This window comes from Ailuropoda melanoleuca, chromosome 2 (genome assembly GCF_002007445.2).
Source record: "Ailuropoda melanoleuca isolate Jingjing chromosome 2, ASM200744v2, whole genome shotgun sequence".
Taxonomy (NCBI): Eukaryota; Metazoa; Chordata; class Mammalia; order Carnivora; family Ursidae; genus Ailuropoda; species Ailuropoda melanoleuca.
The window spans coordinates 21332180-21355209 of NC_048219.1; the positions used below are offsets into that span (position 1 = coordinate 21332180).

The window sequence follows — 23030 nt, forward strand, 5'->3', positions numbered from 1 at the left end:
GTCAAATAAATAAATAAAATCTTAAAAATAAAACCATAGAGGATAGGGTAGCTCAATTTTTAACTTTTTAAGGGACCTCCACACTGTTTTCCAGAGTGGTTGTACCAACTTGCATTCCCAATGATCCAGCCATTGCACTACTGGGTATTTACCCCAAAGATACAGATGTAGTGAAGAGAAGGGCCATATGCACCCCAATGTTCATAGCAGCTTTGTCCACAATAGCTAAATCGTGGAAGGAGCCAAGATGCCCTTCAACAGATGACTGGATTAAGAAGTTGTGGTCCATATATACAATGGAATATTACCCAGCTATCAAAAAGAATGATTTCTCAACATTTGCTGCAACATGGTCGGCACTGGAGGAGATAATGCTGAGTGAAATAAGTCAAGCAGAGAAAGACGATTATCATATGGTTTCTCTCATCTATGGAACATAAGAACTAGGAAGATCGGTAGGAGAAGAAAGGGATAAAGAAAGGGGGGGTAATCAGAAGGGGGAATGAAGCATGAGAGACTATGGACTCTGAGAAACAAACTGAGGGCTTCAGAGGGGAGGAAGGTGAGGGAATGGGATAGGCTGGTTTTGGGTAGTAAGAGGGCACGTATTGCATGGTGNCGTATCGCATGGTGCACTGGGTGTTATACGCAACTAATGAATCATCGAACTTTACACCAAAAACCAGGTATGTACTGTATGGTGACTAACATAATATAATAAAAAAACATTAAAAAAACAAAACAAAAAAACCCAAAAATCCAAAGCCATAGAGGAGAACATAGGCTGTAACCTCTTCGCCATTGGCCACAGCAACTTCTTTCATGACACATATCCAAAGGCAAGGGGAACAAAAGAAAAAAAATGAACTTTTGGGACTTCATCAAGATAAAAAGTTTCTGCACAGCAAAGGAAACAGTCATCAAAACAAAGAGGCAACCCACAGAATGGGAGAAGATATTTGCAAGCGAAACTACAGATAAAAGGCTGGTATCGAAGATCTATAAAGAACTTCTCAAACTCAATACACGAGAAACAAATAATCAAATAAAAAAATGGGCAGAAGATATAAACAGATATACGCAACTAATGAAGCATCAAACTTTGCATCGGAATCTGGGGATGTACTGTATGGTGATTAACACAATATAATAAAATAAAATTAAAAAAAAAAAAGAAGATATGAACAGACACTTTTCCAATGAAGACATACAAATGACTAACAGACACATGAAAAAGTGTTCAAAATCATTAGCCATCAGGGAAATTCAAATCAAAACCACCTTGGGATACCACCTTACGCCAGTTAGAACGGCAAAAATTGATAAGGCAAGAAACAACAAATGTTGGAGAGGATGTGGAGAAGGGGGAACCCTCTTATACTGTCGGTGGGAATGCAAGTTGGTACAGCCACTATGGAAAACAGTGTGGAGGTCCCCCAAAAAGTTAAAAATAGAGCTACCCTATAACCCAGCAATTGCACTACTGGGTATTTACCCCAAAGATACAGATGTAGTGAAGAGAAGGGCCACATGCACCCCAATGTTCATAGCAGCACTGTCCACAATAGCTAAACTCTGGAAGAAGCAGAGATGCCCTTCCACAGACGAATGGATAAAGAAGATGTGGTCCATATATACAATGGAATATTACTCAGCCATCAGAAAGAACGATTACCCAACATTTGCAGCAATATGGATGGGACTGGAGGAGATTATGCTAAGTGAAATAAGTCAAGCAGAGAAAGACAATTATCATATGGTTTCACTCACCTGTGGAACATAAGGAATAGCAGGGAGATCGTCAGGAGAAGGAAGGGAAGAATGAAGGGGGGGTAAACAGAAGGGGGAATGAACCACGAGAGACTATGGACTCTGGGAAACTGGGTTTCAGAGGGGAGGGGGGTGGGGGATTGGGCTAGGCCAGTGATGGGTATTAAGGAGGGCACGTATTGCACGGAGCACTGGGTGTTATACGGGAACAATGAATCATGAAACACTACATCAAAAACTAATGATGACTAACATAACAAAACAAAACAAAAAAGAACAGGGTGCTAACTCAAGTTATCAAAGAGTTCCTATTTCCTAGGTATTTTGATATTAAAAAGGGGATCCCTAGAAAGTGAGTACACATACACATACCTTCACTAGAAAGTTAAAAATGAATTTTCTGTCTTATTAAGTCCTTATGAACTTGTTTCAAAAACATTCAGAGACCATCACATCTCTAAGAAAGGGCCAAAGCAAAAAAATTCTGCAGTTGCTTGCATATAATAGCATACATGGGACTGTGTTACCAGTATCCAAAAGCATATTTTCCAGCAACTTAAAAAAAATATCAAAAACTCTAACCAAAGGTTAGCTACTAGGGAAATTTTTTAAAAAATCACATAATTATTATATAGTAAATACAACAGTAAAATAATAGCTACAATTTATTTCTTTTTATGGGCCAGGCATTATGTTCAACATTTTATATACATTATCTCATTCAGTCTTCCAACTCTGAAGGTCAGCAGGTCTTGGGTTGGCTACAGTAGGTAGAAAACAGGGAACCAAGTATGAGTCTTAGATTTTCTTCTTGAGCCACTAGATACATCTTGGTGCTGATACTGAGATGAGGACAACAAGGGGAAAAATCAGACTCTGGCAGGAAAATTAAGAGTTCACTGATGGTCTTATTAAATTTGAGCTGTTTCCTAGAAGTGGGGGGTAGGTGGACACTGAGCCTAGAGCTTAGGAGAAAGGTCAGGGCTAGAGATATAAATCTGTGACTTACCTATATCTAGATGGTATTTAAAACCATGGTGCTTAGGGGCACCTGGGTGGTTCAGTTGGTGGGGTATCTGACTTTTGGTTTTGGCTCACGTCATGATCTCATGGGTTGTGGGATCAAGCCCCTCAGTGGACTCTGTGCTCAGTGAGAAGTCTGCTTGAAGATTCTCTCCCTCTGCCCCTCCCCCACTCTCTCTCTCAAATAAATAAATAAATCTTAAAAAAAAAACCACCCATGGGAGTGAATATGATCACTTAGGTAGAGAATGTAGACAGGGCAGTGGGTACTACAGAGTACTCAATACTCAAAAGGGTTGAAGAAAGGTAGAAGAGCCTATAAAACAGACTGAGAGAAAGCAGCCAGGAATATAGGAGGAAAAACAGGAAGATGGGGTTATAGGAGCCAAGAGAAAAAGTTTCAAGAAGGGCACAGCCAATTTTATTCAAAATTGCTAAGAGGTCCAATAAGATAACAACAGAGAAGTAACCATTGTATTTAACATTACTGAAGTCACTGGTGATTTTGACAAGACAAAGTGGCAGAAATGAGCAATGGAAGCTCAGTTACAGTGGGCTCAAGATAGAATGGAGGTGAGCAAAGGGGAAAGGGTGACTACAGACAAGTTTTTCAAGAAATATTGCTTTGACTTCTGCACAGCTAAGGAAACAATCAACAAAACTAAAAGGCAACCTACAGAATGGGAGAAGATATTTGCAAATGACATATCTGATAAAGGATTAGTATCCAAAATATATGAAGAACTTCTAAAACTCAACACCCCAAACCTGAATAATTCAGTTAAAAAATGGACAGAAGACATGAATATTTTTCAAAGCAGACATACAGAGGGTCAACAGACACATCAAAAGATGTTCCACATTACTCACCATCAGGGAAATGCAAATTAAAACTATAATGAGATATCACTTCACACCTGTCAGAATGGCTTGAATCAAGAACACAAAAAACAAGAGACATTGGTGAGGATGTAGAGAAAGGAGAACCCTCTTACATTGTTGGTGGGAATGAAAACTGGTGTAGTTACTGTGGAAAACAGTATGGAGGTTCCTCAAAAAGTTAAAAAATAGAACTACCCTACAATCCAGCAACTGCACTATTAGGTATTTACCCAAAGAATACAAGAATACTAATTCAGTGGGATACATGCACCCTGCTGTTTACAGCAGCATTATCAACAACAGCCAAACTATGGAGAGAGCCCAAATGTCCACTGACTGATGAATGGACAAAAAGAATATTACTCAGACACAAAAAAGAATGAAATCTTGCCATCCGCAATGACACGGAGAAGTATAATACTTAGTGAAATAAGTCAAGAAAGACAAATACCATATGAGTTCACTCAGATGTTGAATTTAAGAAACAAAACAAACAAGTAAGGGGAGAGAAAGAGAGAGGCAAACCAAGTAACATACTCTTAACTACAGAGAACAAACTTATGGTTATCAGAATGGAGGTGAGTAGGGGGAAGGGTTAAATAGGTGATGTGGATTAAGGAGTGCACTTGTTGTGATGACTGCCAGGTGCTGTATGAGAGTGCTGAATCACTATACTGTACATCTGAAACTAATATTACACTGTATGTTAATCAACTGGAATTTAAATAAAAACCTAAAAAAAAAAGAAATGTTGCTTTGAAGGGAAAAACAGAAATGTGGTAACAATTGGAGGGGGATGGGAACATTAAGGCACTTTTTTTGAGATTGAAGCTATTAGAGCATTTTTGTATGCTGATGGGATTGGTCCAGTAGAGAGGGAGAAACTAGTAATGCCAGAGAAAGGAGATAATTGCAGAAGCAAAATTCTTGAGAAAAGGAGATGGCATAGAACCCAGAGCAAATATGTAAGAATTGCCCTTTTACAGGAGCAGAGATACTTCATAGATTTTCACAGAATATAAAGCAAAGCATATGTGTACAGATACGGGGAGATGAGAAAACTTCATGTCTGACTGCTTCTATTTTCTCTGGTTCAGTTTCTGAAACTAGTGAGTCCATTCCTCTAAATTCCTATAAATCCTGCCTAGGACCTCCCAAGTGAGCAGGCCTTGTGAACAGTAAGAAACCCTCAGAGAAGTAAGGAGAAGCATGCATGCACCATACTCTAGTGTCTGACCCAATAAAGCTTCTCTTAGTGTAGTGGTTCTCAGATTGTAATCTCTGGAACAGCAGTAAACAGCATCTTTAGAAGTTAGAAATGCAAATTATCAGGTCCTACTCCAACCAACTGAATTAGAAACTCTGGGGACAGGGCCCAGCAACCTGTTTAAATAAGTACTCTTGGTGATTTTGAGAAGTTTGAGAACCACTGTCTTTGCAGAATGCTGAAGGCTTCTGGGAAGACTGAAATAGCAACTTCTTAGATACGAGAATGTCAGAAGCAAGAGCTTTTCATAATGAACCTAAGTATATGATAAATGCTTTAAAAGCATTGGGAGGCAGCTATGTTAACTTCTTCTCACCTACCTTTGCCTCAAAGGCCAAGTCCAAGGCCATAGCACAATCCCATGAGTATGACAGCAATTACTCCATGAGATTCAGGCCTCAGATGAAACTGACCCACTGAAGAAGGCTGATTTTAAATTTAAAAACATGCACTTTGGGGAAAAAAAGTACATAACAAGATAGAAATGAGGGAGATGTCGCAGAGGGATGCTTGATTTGGAGTCAAACAGATTGTGGTTCCATGAGTAGAACCACCATGTGTGATCTTGAATAAAATACTTAACTTTTCTGAGCTCAGTTTTCTCATCTAAAAATATGAAGGTACCAAAATCTTACCTTGGAAAAGAGTCCACGACTGCAATCCCTTCTGAGTAAAGAATCTGGAAGTAGTCCCCAAGTTGCCATGTGTTGTATCATGTGACCCTGGTCACAACAGGTTGGACCAGTAGCTTTAGACCAATAGTGCAACATTCCTACACTTCAGAAAGTGTGACTATGTCACGGCAGAGACAGTTTTCTATAATTTTATTCCGTATTCAGAAGTAACCAGAGCTGTCTCTGTTTCTTTGTAGTAAACACACAACTACCTTATAGGGTTGTTATGAGAATTAACTGAAAAAATGTGAGTATAATCTATAACACAAAGACTGGCACATAACACTCAAAAATGTAGCTATTCGTTAGTAACAAGAGCTCCAAAGCCATTAGTGCCACAGGTGAGATCAAAAAGCCTCAGCACCCAAAACAAAACCCCAAAGTAAATGAGTATAGCTGCAGAGTCATGAAGCCTCACTTTGCAATGCTTTTAGTTCTGAGCCTATGAAATATGTGCTCCAGTGGCTTCAGTCCAGAAGAACTCATTGAACTCCTATCCTGCAGCTTTCTCTTGTATTACTTTGTACGGGTGGAAATTTTGTTGTTGCTTTCTGGTATGGAGGAAGTATGGAGGAGCTATGTTAGAACTTTTAGAATATGTTACACAGAATTTTTCCAATGTAACTGAAAGTGGGGTCATGGTTGGATTCAGGGTATGGAAGATTCTGAAAACATGGAGAGGAGTTGAGTATTAGCACTTCAAAACTGGTCTTGGAGTAGTGGAAAAATACAGAGAAATGATGACCAAAGAAGATGGCCTTGATGAAGGGAATCTAGAACAGAGAGGCCATTCAGGAGGCCACAGGTCTAATTTAATCTAAAAGTTCCCAAAGCCCTCAACCAGACCAGTGGTGATGGGAAATAAAAAAGTGTGAATGTCATTTTGAAGGTCAAGGCATCAAAAGAAGTTGGTGACTGAATGTTGGGAATGAAAGAAAAATGAGCGCTTGACAGTCAGTTTGGTAGAGTGAGGAATGGTGGTGCTACTGCCAGAGTTAGGGGAACCTTTTCTGGTTGAAGGCCAGAATTCATTTTTGGATTTCTCAAGCTTGAGGTGATTGGGATTTTTCAGTGGAAATGCTTATAAGGCAGTGCTGACTGGAACTCAGATAAGTGGGAAGAAGACAAGGCTGAGATTAACAGAGAGGTAAGCTCGGAAGCCAAGACATTAAAAAAAAAAGTTCTCAGGGGGGTATAGAGGAAGAATAGAAGTCCAAGGCCCAAGTCTTGAAAACTGTCCTACGTCTAAGAGGTGTGTCTAGTAGTGATATAAAAGAGCAAACCAGGGAAAGCAAGAAAAGTAAGGCTGATAAATATCTGGAGAACCAGTCTAGTGCCAGGCAACAGAAGCCAAGAGAAGATATTTTTCCTCAGCAAAGGCTGATGTGGTAACATCTGGAAAAGAATACTGATGTCAATAGCAAAGCACAATGCTGTGGAAGCAACACAAGTGAGTTCAGAATACTCTGGGTGGCCTGTGTAGAGCCTATATCTTCCACAGCTAGGCTAAAGTTCATTTAGCAAGACCCATGTAATGACTGATGGCAAGTGTCACTAACACTGTCGGAGGGGGCAAACTGGTAGACGAAGCACTTCTCTGAGATATGGGGACTTACCTAACTCATCCCAGAGTTGCCTGCACTTATCTGTCATGCTTGTTCCTTGCTGCCTCCAGAGTGTGAGTCGTGGGTCGGCCATAAACTGCTCAGTTATCAGCGTCAGCATCCTGGCTCCATTGGAATCCCTCATCCGCAGCATCTCTCGAACCTGACACATAAGGAGGGGCCAGGGGTTGGTGACTGCACATCATAAACAAGCAGGAGGAGAAGGAAGGGGAGGAGAAGATGAGGTATCTAAGCATAACACACCCAACGAGCCAAAAAGAAGGCTTCTTGTTCTATAAGCAAGTTCTCTGCATATATCAAGAAAGCCTGCTGTACACAATGAGATACCAACTTCACATCCACTAGGATGGCTAGAGTCAAAAAGTCAGAGAACAACAAGTGCTGGTGAGGATATAGAGAAATCAGACCCCTGACACACTGTTGGTAGGAATGTAAAATGATGCAGCCACTTTAGAAATCAGTACAGCAGCTCCTCAAATGATTATATGTAGAATTATATGACTTATCAATTCTAATCCTAGAGAGAAATGAAAACACAGGTCCACACAGAAACTTGTATGAGAATGTTTATAAAAGCATTATTTATAATAGCCAAAAGGTGGAAATAATCCAAATATCCACTAACAGAGAATGGATAAACAAAAGTGATATATCCATACAATGGAATAGTATTCAACCATAAAAAGGAATTAAGTATGGATACATGTCACAACATGGATGATCCTTAAAAATATTATGTTAAGTGACAGAAGCCAGTCACAAAAGACTATATACTATATTATTCCACTCCTAGGAAAGCCCAGAATAGGGAAATCTATTGAGATAGAAAATAGATTAGTGGTTACTTAGGGCTAGGGGAGGGAGAGTGAGGGATAGGGGAAGTGACATGTATAGAGTATGGGGTTTCTTTTCAGGGTGATGAAAATGTTCTAAAGTTGACTATGGTGACAGGTGCTACATATCTGTGTATATATTAAAAAACAATGAATTGCACACTTTCAGTGGGTGAATTATTGGTCACTAAAGGCATTAAGAAAAAAAGAAAGAAAGAAAACCTTCTGTGAGAGCCCAGAGTCCCAAAATACTACATCTCTTCAAGGCCTCATCTGGCAGCCTTGGGTTCAAAGCAGAGGGATGGTGGCTTCCTTACTAAAACTCCCAGCAATGCTAACTTATTTAGAGTGGAGCAAAAGGAAGAGGACTACCAGGGTAAGGTAGTAGGGGTCCCTGGATGCCACCTGCTCTGGATCAGGTCTGCTCTGATCAGCCCTCCCATTAGTTTTCAAGTCTTCAGTACAGATAGGTGAAGTGAGCTAGCTACAATGCATGAAGCCAGAAGTGTGGTGAGCCCAGTTTACTTAAAGGAAAAAAAAATACCTTTCATATCTTACCTTGGCAAACATTGAATTGAGTTGCTTTCCAGAGCCATAGTAACCACCCTGGGAGAGAAAGAGCTTCACTTGTTCTTTCACCTGTTCTTCATCCAAATGCCAACAGTTCTCATCATCAATGCTGGCCCCAGCTGTGGGGTCAGGGGCACCTGTGAGGAACGGGAATGGTGAAATGAATCCCCTGAATTCATACGCTACACATTTGGCAGGAGGGGGTACTTTGTGAGTATATTAAAAAAATGGATGGCTTATTTTGCCTTATTCTGGGCTTTGTCAACTCTGTGGTCCTACGTAAACATAAGAGGGCTAATGCTAGTTTCATACTCACTTATGTCTCAGTCTTATCCCCTTCCAAGGTCTACAAATACCATTCTAGGGGGAAAAAATACCAGAAGGAAATGCACAAACACGAAAATAGTGATGTATTTTTTTACCTAGGAGGGTGACATTTATTTTTTCCCCTTCTTTTTGCCTTCCTATAAAGTTCAAATAAACCTTAAAGTACAGGTTAAAAAATTCTGTTTTTGAAGTTCATTATGCAATTGTAGCTTCTCAGCAGAGTCAACACTTCTAAATCTCTAGAAACTTGCCCCTTAAAGCAAAGGCAGAGTTGCATACAAGGTGAAAAATTTTATAAATTTATACTCAAAATATCTTTCATATCTGGACTCACCACACCACCTTCAAGTGGTTTTGGTTATTTACACATCCCTCTCCTTTCATGCCCTGTTAGCAGCTGCTCACAGCTGAATCACCCACAGCACTGTGCTGGTCATGTGACAGGCACCTAGGGAATACTTATTGAATGAAAATGGAATCTTCTCTCACTGTCTCAAAGACAGAGTCCTGTGTTAAGTTTTTAGAAACTTGCCTCCAAGTGATAAAAGGCTCTAAATCAAACGCTCTACAGGTATGGTCATGCAACAGATTATAAATTCATGTCATGTTTAATCAGTCAGTTTACTTTTTCTCTTGTCTTCCTGTATCAAAGTCCTGTTTAAATGAAATCCAGGTCTACCCAGAAAAGCTGCTCTTTTGCTAAGCTTTTTTTTTTTAAGATTTTTTTTGTTTATGTGACAGAGAGACAGCCAGCGAGACAGGGAACACAAGCAGGGGGAGTGGGAGAGGAAGAAGCAGGCTCCCAGGNAAGATTTTTTTTGTTTATGTGACAGAGAGACAGCCAGCGAGACAGGGAACACAAGCAGGGGGAGTGGGAGAGGAAGAAGCAGGCTCCCAGTGGAGGAGCCCGATGTGGGACTCGATCCCAGAACGCTGGGATCATTCCCTGAGCCGAAGGCAGACGCTTAACGACTGCGCCACCCAGGCGCCCCTGTGCTAAGCTTTTTTACTGTCTCTTATTGTCCATGAAATCAGGAGGTTCACACATTCACTTATTCTACAAGTAGTAATTAATACATATGACTGTCCCGTCTCTGGTTATCTACTAAATGCTACTTTTCTTTGAATGTATTATTCTAGACACAGTTCTGATTATATCACTTCCCCACTCTGAAGTCTTCAGTGATGCAACATTTTTATTAAATTGAGTCCAAATGCCTTAGCTTGGCATTCCAGGCTCTCCATGCTCAGGCCTTGTCTTTCATTTCTAGCCTTGTCTACCTTATATTTATGCTATGTTTCAGCTAGAAACTTAGTGTTCTCAGAAATCAACCACATTTCCTTATGACTTTACTTCTGCTTTTTCCTTTATTTCCCTCCCTCTCCTACAACCTGTTCTTCGGCCAAACAAATGATACATCTTATTGTCAGTATTGCCTCGGCTCTAGAGTCAGGGCTGCAATGAGCAACGGAAACCATAAAATAAGTATACAGAAAGGCCAACATTGGCATGCTTCACGTACTGTTTAGTTCACTTGGCAGAAGTGGCTCTTTTACCCCCTCACTACATTAGCCATATAACTCATTGCCACCTGTAAAAAGTATGTCCATTTCATGCTTGAATACATATAAAGGGAGTAACACCCTTGGCACTTTATTACTTTTCTTAGAGATCTGTTGCAGTTTGCTCTACATCAGAATTGTGCATTTCTCATACATTCCCAAAACTGAAGTTTTTAAAGAGTAAGTGTTCAGTTTTGTACCTCACAGTGTCTGGCTCATTACAGCACTGAGTTAATATTTATAGAACAAACAAACACGCCATCCAGCTTTAAGCTCCAGGTGGGCAAATAATATATCCTATACTTTTTATGTATCCCTAAAGTGGCAAAGCAGAACAAATATACTCCTTATCCTTAAATATTTGTTAATAAGAGCCATATCTTTAGTGCTTCCTACATGCCAGAGTCTAAGCACTTTTTATACATATCCTCACTACAACATACTCTCCTTGAGGGCATAACTGGTTTTGTTTGTTGGTATATTTGCAACATGTAGAACAGTTCTTGGCACACAGTAGGTGCTCAGTGATTATTTGATAAGTAAATTCCAATGAACTCTCATAAACTCTATAAGTAGTATTATTATTCTAATTTTATTTTTTTAAATTTTATTATATTATGTTGGTCACCATACAGTACACTATTAGTTTTTGATGTAGTGTTCCATGAGTTATTGTTTGCGTAACACCCAGGGCTCCATGCAATATGCGCCCTCCTTAATACCCATCACCATGAAAAAACTAAAGCTTATACAGGTAAGTAATGTAACAGATGGAACGTATATGAGTCAGTATCTATATGCTGGTCTCTCTTCAAAGTCTGCTTTTCACTACAACACTAACTTCAGCCTCCAGCCTCATAGGCCTGAGCATGGAGAGCCACAGGCTGGTTTCAGGCCCCTGAGCATAAAGCTGGATGGTGTATATGAAGATAGTCAAATCCTGCTTGGCCTATTCCGCTATAGAATACAGGATTAGTCAGAATAAGGCATTTTACCCTTAGTGAGGATGATAGAGTTCTTACCAGTACAGTGATTCTCAAATGTTAATATACAGAATAATCACCTGGGGGTTTGTGTTAAAAATGCAGATTATAGAGTCTCACCTCTAATGATTCTAGTTTTTAGTAGTTCTATAAAGACAGAACTGAGATAAAATGGGATATACTAGGTATAAACCAAGGACTGGGCCTTTGAGTACCTTGTTGCCAAGGATGGGGAAGAGGGAAGAACAGAAATTGTGCTCCAAAAACAAGCAAAGATGGTTTGAATACCAATTCTGACTCTTGGGTGATTCAATTAGGATACGAAAAAGCAGGAACAAGACCCAATCTCCTAGGGGAGATGGCCTTAATTAACTGGCTGTAAGTGTGGAGTGATAGATAACCCCCTATAAAAGTTCAAAGGGGTATGGAGAAAACTGGAGAATCTTTTGGGCCCAGGTGGTGGTAGTGGCAGCAGCTCTGGAAGAAATAAGGTGCCGTTTATAAATACACAGTGTACAGACTAAAGAAAACTGCTGGGAGAGCGCTCGGATAAGGCAAAGCCTTGAGAGTTACTAACAGTGAAATTTCAACTAGAACTTCAGAACGGTTCGTTAATTTGATAGGAAAAAAAGAAGATAAACTATGTAATTGTTTGCTGATCTATAGTGAACCCAGGAGATGAGAAAGACAGCTGCCAAAATGAATGGCTGCAGCAAAAAGGAAGTGAGTCAATATTTGAGGCATCCAGGTAACACTACTATAAGGAGTTGGTGTGACGGTTGAAGAAATTAAAGTCATCTGGGAGAGCATGAATTGGCAAGAGGCCCCAAGGAGGATTTTCTAAGACATTTTCATTTATTCAACCAATATTAACTGAGAGCCTACTATGTGTCAGGACCTGTGCCAAATACTGGGTGTATGGTGGTAAATAAAGCAGATATAGGTCTTATCCTTGGGGAGCTGATAGACTAGTTGGGGAAAGGGACGTTAAACAAACAATTACACATGTAACATATTTGTGTGGGAAGAAAGACAGGTCAAAGTTTTTCCTGAGAAAGTAGCATTTAAGCGAACACCTGAGGAATGAATTAGGAGTTAGCCTAGCAAAGAGTGGAGGAAATACTGTGTGTATTTTTCGCTCAAAGAAGCATAAGGTCACAAATTATTGTGGTAATTAAGTACAGTAATGATAAGGGGGAGAGGATAGGACGAGTTATTTCAAGAAGAGGGAAAATCACATGAAACTGTAAGAAAAAGCCAGATGATGCAAGGTTTTATAGGCCATATGAAATCTGGACTTCACCCATGACAAAATCTGTAGTTATAGAAAAGTTACTCTGGATAGCTGTGTGGAGAATGGAATAGAAGGGAGCAATAGTGGAAAAGGAAAGATAAGTTAGAACTCTATAGTAGCAATCTAGGTGGAAGATTACAGTAGTTTGATTTGGGGTGATGGTAGTACCACTAGAGAGAAGTGGAAAATGATGAAATATACTTTGGAGGTAAAATTAACAGGTCCTGCAATGAAATGCATATGGATTATAAGTAAAAAGTATTAGGGATGACTATAAGATTTCTATCATGATCCAGTGGCTAAATGGTGGTGCTATTTATTGAGCAAGTTTGGGGAGGAAGGTAAATTCACATTTGGATATGTTGATATGGGGATGTCTCTGTGATATGGAATAGTCAGTTGGATACAGGAGAGGTAATCTGTGAGTCATAGTACATAGAGGACGTTCAAGTCAAGGACATAGCTGAGATTGCTTATAGTGATCATGTAGAATAAGAGGAGAAGAAAACTTAAGATAAATCTGTAAGAAATGTCAAGAGTAAAGATCAGATAGTGGAGGAGGGCAGAGCATGTAGGAATGAATGAACAAGAACATGGATAATTTTAATTAGATAAACTAGATCTGTAGTTCACAACCAGCCTCTCCAGCTGTCCCTTACTAACTCCCAGGCAAAATCTTTTTAAAAAATCCTTTGGTTAAAAAAAAAAGATAAAAATGTTTCTATATATGTTCATATTAGTCTTTTCATAAAAAGAGGTGAGCATGAAACTAATTACCCTCAGTAGTGGTAAAGTGGACCCAGTCAGTTTTAATGTTATAGTGTGAAATTTTCCATAGGATTGTAAAAGAAATGGTAGCAAGTGAAGACAAAATAGAAAGGATGTCTTGTATAAATAATTGTGAAACAAACTATCATGTGGATTGAGGCTCCAAGTTAGCATTGAGGCTGTAACAATGAGACCTGTCCTGAGGGAACTATTAAGACTATGGAACCAATTTTTCTTTCATTGTTAAACATCCTTTTTTAAATTATAAAAATAATACATGCTTATTATATAAAATACACTAAAGCATAAAGAAAATAAAATCCAGCTATAGTGTTACCAGCCATAGATTACTATTGTTAATATTATGGTGTATTTCCTTCCAGTCTTTGTGTACACATGTACGTATATGCACATACACACACTGCTTTTAGTTATTTATTTTTAATTTTTTTTAAAGATTTTATTTATTTATTTGACATAGAGACAGCCAGCGAGAGAGGCAACACAAGCAGGGGGAGTGGGAGAGGAAGAAGCAGGCTCCCAGCGGAGGAGCCTGATGCGGGGCTCGATCCCAGAACGCTGGGATCATGCCCTGAGCCAAAGGCAGACGCTTAACCGCTGTGCCACCCAGGCGCCCCTCACACACTGCTTTTAAAACTAATATTTTTAAACTGAAATAGAAATTATGAAGAGTGCACAAATATTACGTGTACAGCTTGATGAATTATCACATAGTAATTACAACAGTGTAACTATCACCAAAGTCAAGAAATAGAATACTACCAGCATCCCAAAAGCCCTTTCACAAACACTATCTCCTTTCCTCTTCCCCCAAATTAACTACTATCCTAACTTCTAACACCGGGGACTTGTGTTTGAACGTTACATAAGTAGAATCATACAAGAGTTATTCCTTTGTGTCTGGCTATATTCAGCCAATATCATGTTTGTAAGATTCACCCATATTTTGGGGTTCAGCAATAGTACTTATTTTCATTAATGTATAGTGTTCTATTATATGGCTGTACCAATTTATTTAGTCATTCTACTGTTGATGGACATTTGGATTGTTTCTATTTAAGCTGTTGCAAATTATGCTACTCATTTCCATTGAACAGACATCTAAAAGAATCTCTGGGCCACAGGGCATGCACATGCTCAACTTTAGACAATGCTCAACAGTTTCTCAAAGTGACTGCCACAATTTGTGGCTGCACTATAGTAGTTCCCACACGCAATCTATTAGTTCCAGTTGCTCAATATCCTCACCAATAGTTGCTACTGATAGTTTTAAAAATTTAGCCATTCTGGTGGGTATGGGGGGAAATGCCTTATTCTGACTAATCCTGTATTCTATATAGCGGAATAGGCCAAGCAGGATTTGACTATCTTCATATACACCATCCAGCTTTATTGCTCAGGGGCCTGAAACCAGCCTGTGGCTCTCCATGCTCAGGCCTATGAGGCTGGAGGCTGAAGTTAGGGTTGTAGTGAAAAACAGACTTTGAAGAGAGACCAGCATAGAGATACTGACTCATATACTTTCCATCTGTTACATTACTTACCTTGGTATCTCATTCTGGTTTTAATTTACATTTCCCTGATTACTAATTAAAGTACCTTTTAATAGGTTTATTAGTCGTTTGGATATCCTTTTTGTCAAGTGCCTTTCTGTGTCTCTTGTCCATTTTACTATTTGTAGGGGTTCTTTATAGTATTAGGATATAAACTCTTTGCCAGTTATACATACTGTAAAATACCTTCTCCCACTACTTGCCTTTTTAGTCTCTTAGATGTCTTTTGATAAAAAGAAGTTTAAAATTTTAATGTAGTCCCATTTTTAAAAATAATTTTTATTTTGTTATATTAGTCACCATACAGTACATCCCCAGTTTTTAATGCAATGTTCCATGATTCATTATTTGTGTATAACACCCAGTGCACCATGCAATATGTGCCCTCCTTACTACCCATCACCGGCCTATCCCAATCCCCCACCCCCCTGAAGCCCTCAGTTTGTTTCTCAGAAACAAATCTTTTCCTACTTAAGAAAATTTTTTCCTACCTCCAGGACATGAAGATATTTTCTCATGTTATCTCCTATATACTTCATTGTTTTACTTTTCATATTTATATCTGTAATCCATCTACGATTGATTTTTTCTGTATGGCATGAGATAGGAATGGAGTTTTGCTTTCCCGCCACATACACATGAATATCTAATTGATCCAGCTCCATTATTGAGAAGATTCTTTTTTTTCCACTGTTGAGCATTCAGTGGAATCCTTTTACTTTGGGAACCACATGCTATTGTTCTAGAAAATTTTCTTCAATTATTTCATTGATGAATTCCTTACCTCCGTTTTCTATTTCTGGAACCCCTATTATTAATTTTTGACAAGTTTTTTCCTCCTGTTTTTCATCTGTCTTTTTGTTCTACTCTACAGGAACTTTCCTTACCCTTACCTTCCATCACTTAGTTTTAAAAAAAATTTTGCCATTATTATTTGTAATTATCATTAGTTCTTCCTGTTGTGTGAATTTGTTTTTACAGCATCCAGTTCTTATTTCATAGTTGTAATGTCTTCTTTTAATCTAATGATAATGTTATTAATAATTTCTCAAGGTTTTCTTCCCTCTGGATAGTTTCTATTTCCCCCAAATTGCCTTTCTACGTTTGTTAACTTTGGTCTGTATCTTCCACAATACTCAACGTTGTTGACTATTCACTTCATTTTTTTTTAAAGATTTTATTCATTTATTTGACAGAGACAGCCAGCGAGAGAGGGAACACAAGCAGGAGGAGTGGGAGAGTAAGAAACAGGCTCCTAGCAGAGAAGCCTGATGTGGGGCTTGATTCCAGAATACTGGGATCACGCCCTGAGCCGAAGGCAGACGCTTAACGACTGCACCACCCAGGCACCCCAGACTATTCACTTCTTGAAACAACTCAGTTGTTCACTCAGTTCTATACTGACTTTGATAATTGCTAGCTATCTTTTTCTCATTTCTCATTCTACTTTGCTCATTCTTATAATGGCTCCTGTTTTCATCACCTGTATATGCATGGCTGTATTCATTCAATAAACCCTTATTAATTTCCAAGCTGTCTTTTCTACTAGATTTTAAGCTACCTGAAGGCAGGAACCATGTCTGTTTTATGCCTTCAACAATCAGCACCATTGCTTGCAAAGAGCAGGTCCTCAATATATACTTGTTTAACGAATAAGTGAACATAGTATCTTTCTCCATCCATGCAACCTCCCATAGCTCATAAGCACAATACTAACAGATGCTCTTTAGAATAACCCTGATGTTATGTGAGATCCTAAAATGTTAAAGAAATTCTCATAGCCATCTAATTACACTGAATGACACAAATTATTTTAGATGTTCTCTCACTCCTGAATAATTCAGGCTACTGGGGACAGGGATTATATGGACAAATAAAGTCCATAAACTAGATCAACATATAACTCTAACATTCTCCGTTCTTTTTTGCCAAAATCTTTATAAGGTAGACAATTGGGCTGCTAGACTGAGAGTTAAATAGTTGTTTGGATAGAATGAACTCTTAAGATTGAAGTGATTACAATTGCAAAAATATTCCCCCCCAAATTTCAACTTCTAAATATGCAATAAAGCAACAAAGCAGGTTTTTAGCAACAAAAATGTTGTATAATTACCATTCACTTGGTTGATTTCGGAGTTGGAGGACAGAATCTCATCTGCCAGTTTCTGTGCAGTAGGAAGAACTTCAGTGTGGTGTGCCGTGATTAAATATTGAATAAACTTTTGTAGCTGGTCCCTATTCATCTGGAAAAGGGTTTCTGAGATAGGAAGACGCAATTTGACTTGGTCTGGTTTACGGATCCTGTATAGTGAGAGTGCTACCACATGAGCACAGTAGAATATGTCTTTGTTCCCACAGCCACATGTCACTGAAGTGATTTTGCATCGATCAAAACTGATTGCAACTTTGTAAGTCACTGCTGGTTCAGAAGTAGTTGCTGCTTCAGTTACTGTGCCACTGAGATGGAAGCCTAAGGAAACAAAGAAAGTGTGTTTAGAGATTCTGTAGAAAGAAGCTTGAAGATTTTCATTTTGCATTTCAATTACATCAATTCAGAAACTTTTTGCTGAGAATCTCCTATCTATGTGGTAGGCTCTGCCATAATACAAAGGTCAATGAAACTCAGGTATAGCTCTTAAGGACCACAATATCTAGAAAAAGAGTCCTTACCCTCGAGTCCACAAATGTCCTGAACTAATTATGAAAACTTTTGTTTGTACATACGTACTTTTGCTGAGGGCATGGGATGGCTCAAAGCTTTCATTATAGTCTCAAATGGTTAACAAGGAACCCCAAATAAGTTAAGAAACTCCGAGATAGACTTTAAACTCTTTGGGGGCAAAGACAAGTCTACAAATAACATCAGTACAATCTAGACTAAGGTGAATACTATAAATGCAAGAGAAACCAAAAGAACACCATGAAAAGGACAGGAGAAAGAACAAGGAGACTACGGACAACATTTCTTCCTCAAAACATACAAATCCAAAATGGTGGCCACGTGGAATACATAAAAGGCAAGAAATCCATAAAATATGGAGAGCACAGCTTGGTGCAGTGGGATTAGCAGTGTTACACCTCTACTTACTAGCACACAGCACTGATAATTTTGAAATGTAGGCAGAATAATTCAGTCATTCTAACCAAAGTTTAATGACACCTTAAGTATCAGACTGCTAGGCCTAGGACTATTAACAGAAAAAGGAGAAGAAAAGCAAATATTTGTAAACCACCTATCATGTAGCAGAACTGTAACTGGTGCTTTTAATAATTTATCACAACAACATGATGAAGGTATTATTTTCCTTAAACATTTTTTTCTTTTCAAAAATTTTTTTTAAAAGATTTTATTTATTTATTTGACAGAGAGAGAGACAGCCAGCAAAAGAGGGAACACAAGCAGGGGGAGTGGGAGGGGAAGAAGCAGGTTTCCAGCGGAGGAGCCTGATGTGGGGCTCGATCCCAGAACACCGGGATCACACCCTGAGCCGAAGGCAGATGCTTAACAACTGAGCCACCCAGGCGCCCCAGCCTTTTCAAATTTTTTTTTAAATTCTATTTAGTTAACATGCAGGGCAATACTGGTTTCAGGAGTAGAATTTACAAACAACACCCAGTGCTCATCACAATAAGTGCTCCTTAATACCCATCACCCATCTAGCCCATCACCTACCCACCTCCCTCCATCAACCCTCACTTTGTTCTCTATCATTAAGAGTCTCTTATGGTTTGTCTCCTTCTCTTTCTTTTTTTTCCCTCCCCTTCCCATATGCATCTGACTCTTGATCTCAGCTCAGGTCTTGATCTTGGGGTATGAGTTCGGGCCCCCCATTAGGCTCCATGCTAAGCTTGAAGCCTACTTAAAAAGATAAAGTCATTATTGATAGATATGTATTTATTGCCATTTTGTTATTTGTTTTGTGGTTGTTCTGAAGATTTCCTCTGATCCTTTCTTGTCTTTCTCTCATGGTTTGCTGGTTTTCTTCAGTGACATACTTGAATTTCTTTCTCTTTATTCTTTGCATATTTATTAGTGGTTTTTGATAAATGGTTACCATACAGTTTGCATATAACCTCTTCTGCATATAGCAGTCTATACTAAATTGATGGCTGTTTAAGTTTGAACCCATTCTTTACTCCTCTCCTCCCCATGTTTTAGCTGTATACTTCCTTTTTTTTTGTGAGTTCCTTGACTGATTCTTTTTACAGAAATATTCATTTTTACTGCTTTTGTGTTTCCTACCTTCATACTGTCATTTGTGTCCAAAGAGTTCCCTTTAATATTTCTTGCAGGGCTCGTTTAGTGGTCATGAACTCCATTAGTTTTTGTTTGTCTGGGAAACTTTCCTTCTATTCTGAAAGACAGCCTTGCTGGATAGGATATTCTTGGCTGCAAGTTCTTCCCATTCAGCACTCTGAATACATCATGCCACTCCTTTCTGGTTTGGAAAGTTTTTTTGCTGAATAATCTGCTGGTAGTGTTATGGGGTTTCCTTTGTATGTAACAGTCTTCTTTTATCTTGCTGTTTTTTTTTTTTTTAGAAGATTTTATTTATTTTAGAGAGAGAGCAAGAATGAGGGAGCATAAGCAGGGGGAGGAGCAGAGGGAGAGGGACAAACAGACCCCATGCTGAGCATGGAGTCTGACACGGGGCTTGATTCCATGACCCTGAGATCATGACTTAGGTGAAATCAAGAGTCAGACGCTTAACTGACTGAGCTACCCAGGCATCCCTATCTTGCTGCTTTTTAATATTTTTTCTTTATCATTATATTTTGCCAATTTAATTACAATATGTCTTGGTGTGGATATGCTTTTGTTGATTTTGATGGAAGTCTCTGTGCCTCCTGTATCCGGATATCTGTTTCCTTCCCCATGTTAGGCAAGTTCAGCTCTTATTTCTTCAAATAAATCTTCTGCCCTCTTTTCTCTCTCTTCTCCTTTAGGACTCCTATAATAAGAATGTGTTTATGTTTGCTGCAGTCACCAAGTTCCCTAAGCGTATTCTTGTTTTGCATAATTCGCTTACTTTCCCTTACTCTGTCTTCTAGGTCATTAATCCATTCTTCTGCTTCTTCCAGCCTGCTGTGCACGCCATCAAGTGTTTCTTTCTGCTATGTTATTCTTCATCTCTGTGTTAGGGTTCTCACTGATGTCCTCCAATCTTTTCTCAAGTTTGATGAGTACCTTTATGATCACTACTGTAAATTCTCTCACAGGCATGTATCTTTTTTCCTTAGATCCCTGTCCATGGCCTTTTCCTGTTCTTTTGTTTGGGATAAATTTCTCTGTCTTTTCATTTTGTCTAAGTCTCTGTGCCTGTTTCTCTGTGTTAAAAATGTCATCTATGTCTCCTGTTCTTGAGGGTAATGGCCTTATACAGAAGAGGTCCTATAGTGCCCTGCTAAGTAATGCCCCTGTTCCCAGGTCCTGACTCTTCTGGGAGTGTCTCCAAGACTGCCTTTACTTTAGAACGAAGGAAAATAACTGCAGAGTTGAAAAGCAGCTCTTTTCCAGATCTATATCCACGGGACATAGCCAGTAGAGTTATATAGCAGAGAGCACATTATACTGGGATTAGGCAGTCAGAATCTGTTATTAACTATGTAGTCTTGGGAGATTCACTTTACAACTCTGAGCTTCAGCTTCCTCCCCAGTAAAGTGGGGTAATAATACTTGCCCTATCTTTCAAAAGTGGTTTATAAAACTGTAAAATGTCCTATAAATTTATTATTCATGCTTTTATGCAATCTCTGTTAATGAGTCTCCATGTCAAGGGCATCAGAGAGAACTTCCCCAATGGCCAAGTTTCACAGTGGATGAAAACCAGGTGCTAAAAAAGTGCATTCTTAATTTCATTTAGGCTACTCAGGAGCATTGGATATTAATACATTTGTGAGAAATGACTTAAGTCCTAATGAAAAGAGACCCCATAGAAGGGTAACTTTGAAATTTTAAATATGATAGTGATGTCAATGTAGGAAGAGCTTAGGTTCTAAACTTCTGAATCTAGAAGTTGAATATAAACATTTCCACTTCATCAGTTCAATGCTTTGGGGCACCTGGTCTACAGTACAGTTTCTGAACCCAAATCTCTAATTCCTTTCCTGCATGAAAATGAGTAAGAATATTGGTGAGATCTGGGACAGAAGCGATGGGTATCTTATTAAGATGTGTGTGTTCATCACTATAAAAACCAAAATCACTCTAGCTATATGAAAAAGAGATTGGACCTCAGCTTCCACATTTTTTAAATGACCTCCAATTTTCATTCTAGTGAGAATATTAACTGATTTTATAGTGACTATCACTGAATTTATTATCTTTCCTAAACCAGGTTACTTTTGTAATTTAAAGAGTGTGTAATAATAGCTAACCTTTATGAGTGCCTCCCATGTGTTAGGCTTTGTTCTGAGTGCTTTATATGCCACTAACTCATTATATTTTCACAGTTCTTATGAATCTGATAGTAGGTATGATCTAAGTTTTAGGTGTAAATTTGATTAGGCTATAGAATCCCATCATTCAATCAAACACTAATCTAGGGGCTGCTGAAGAGGTATTTTGTAGATGTGGTTAACATATACAATCAGTTGACTTTAACTAAAGGAAATTATCCTCAATAATGGGGGTAGATATCATCTGCCCTACATATTTCGGACTTGCCAGCTCCCACAATTGCATAGACCCATTCCTTGAAATAAATCATACATACACACATATACATATATACATATCTGTGTGTGTATACATATATCCTACTGATTCTGTTCTGGAAAACCCTGATTACTATTATTATTCCCATTTTACATATGAGGAAAGAAGCACAGAAAGGTTAAATAACTTGTTCAAGTTCATTCTGTTAGTAAGTGGCAAAGCCAAGATTCACACCCAGGAAGTCTGGCTCAAAAGCCCATACTCAGGTTATCGAAATCCTAAAATTTCAGTTTTTATAGCATCGGTAATGGTTTGAACCCTCTTTGTTAATCTGGAATTAGAGACAAAATGTTGAGTATCAACTTAGATTCCAGTGGTCTCCACACCAGGTCAAAGTTAAACAACTGAGATACTTTCTACAAAATAGTTTTTAAAAGCAATCAGACATGACTCCCTGGAGACTTTGGTTAGGGCCCATGATGCTCTTGAGAACATCTTTATTTGAGCTTGGTGAATCTTTGGGCTCCACTGTCATAGGTCATGCTCCAGGCCTAGGCCCATTTAAAAGGCAGAAGTCTGTGAGTGGCTCTGTGGAAATTTCCTTGCTGTGAGTTCCTTCTTCCCTCATATCTCTTAGAACGTAAACTGAAAGCCAGTTTCACATATTTGTGCTTCTTGCCTTATTGTAACCTAGTAATATTTTTTAAATGCTTAATTACTCCTGAGAATAAAGCTACATAGGATAGGCTCGATATAGTGTTTCCTTCCCCTTGCAAACCTAACTGCCATAAACAGGTCCATCAATAATCTGGTGATATGAACAAACATGTAGAAGCCTCAATCTCTATTGATTCCAGCATGTATTTATTGAATAGCCACTGTATGCTCTGAGTGTTTGCTTTTTATCTGGACATTTTCAAACAAATAAGTAGAGAGCGCTTAGTAAAATAAGACCTCATGTTTCCATTCACTCAGCTTCAATAATTTTCAACAGAGACATAAACTGGTTAATCTTTACCTTTTCCCAACTCCTTCTCTATCCTCTCCAATGGATTATATTGAAGTAAATCCCAGGAATATAATTTCATTGCTATATACCTCTGTATACACTTCTAAAGATAAGAATTTAAAATTAATAGTAATTCCTTAAAATCAAATATCCAGTGTTCAGATTGCCACAAGTAACTTTTTATTTTTTATTTTTTATTTTATTTTTTTT

General features: G+C 38.6%; 1 protein-coding gene across 1 annotated transcript in view; it reads right to left on the reverse strand.

Annotated features, from left to right (window-relative positions):
* Positions 1-23030, reverse strand: part of ZSWIM5 (zinc finger SWIM-type containing 5) — a 198608-nt gene that overhangs the window by 51697 nt on the left and 123881 nt on the right. Inside the window, exons 3-5 of the mRNA XM_034654840.1 lie at positions 17267-17623; positions 8633-8781; positions 7233-7383 (exon numbers count right to left, since the gene is read on the reverse strand). Coding sequence (XP_034510731.1) covers positions 7233-7383; positions 8633-8781; positions 17267-17623 — 657 coding nt within the window. The remainder of the gene's footprint in view (positions 1-7232; positions 7384-8632; positions 8782-17266; positions 17624-23030) is intronic.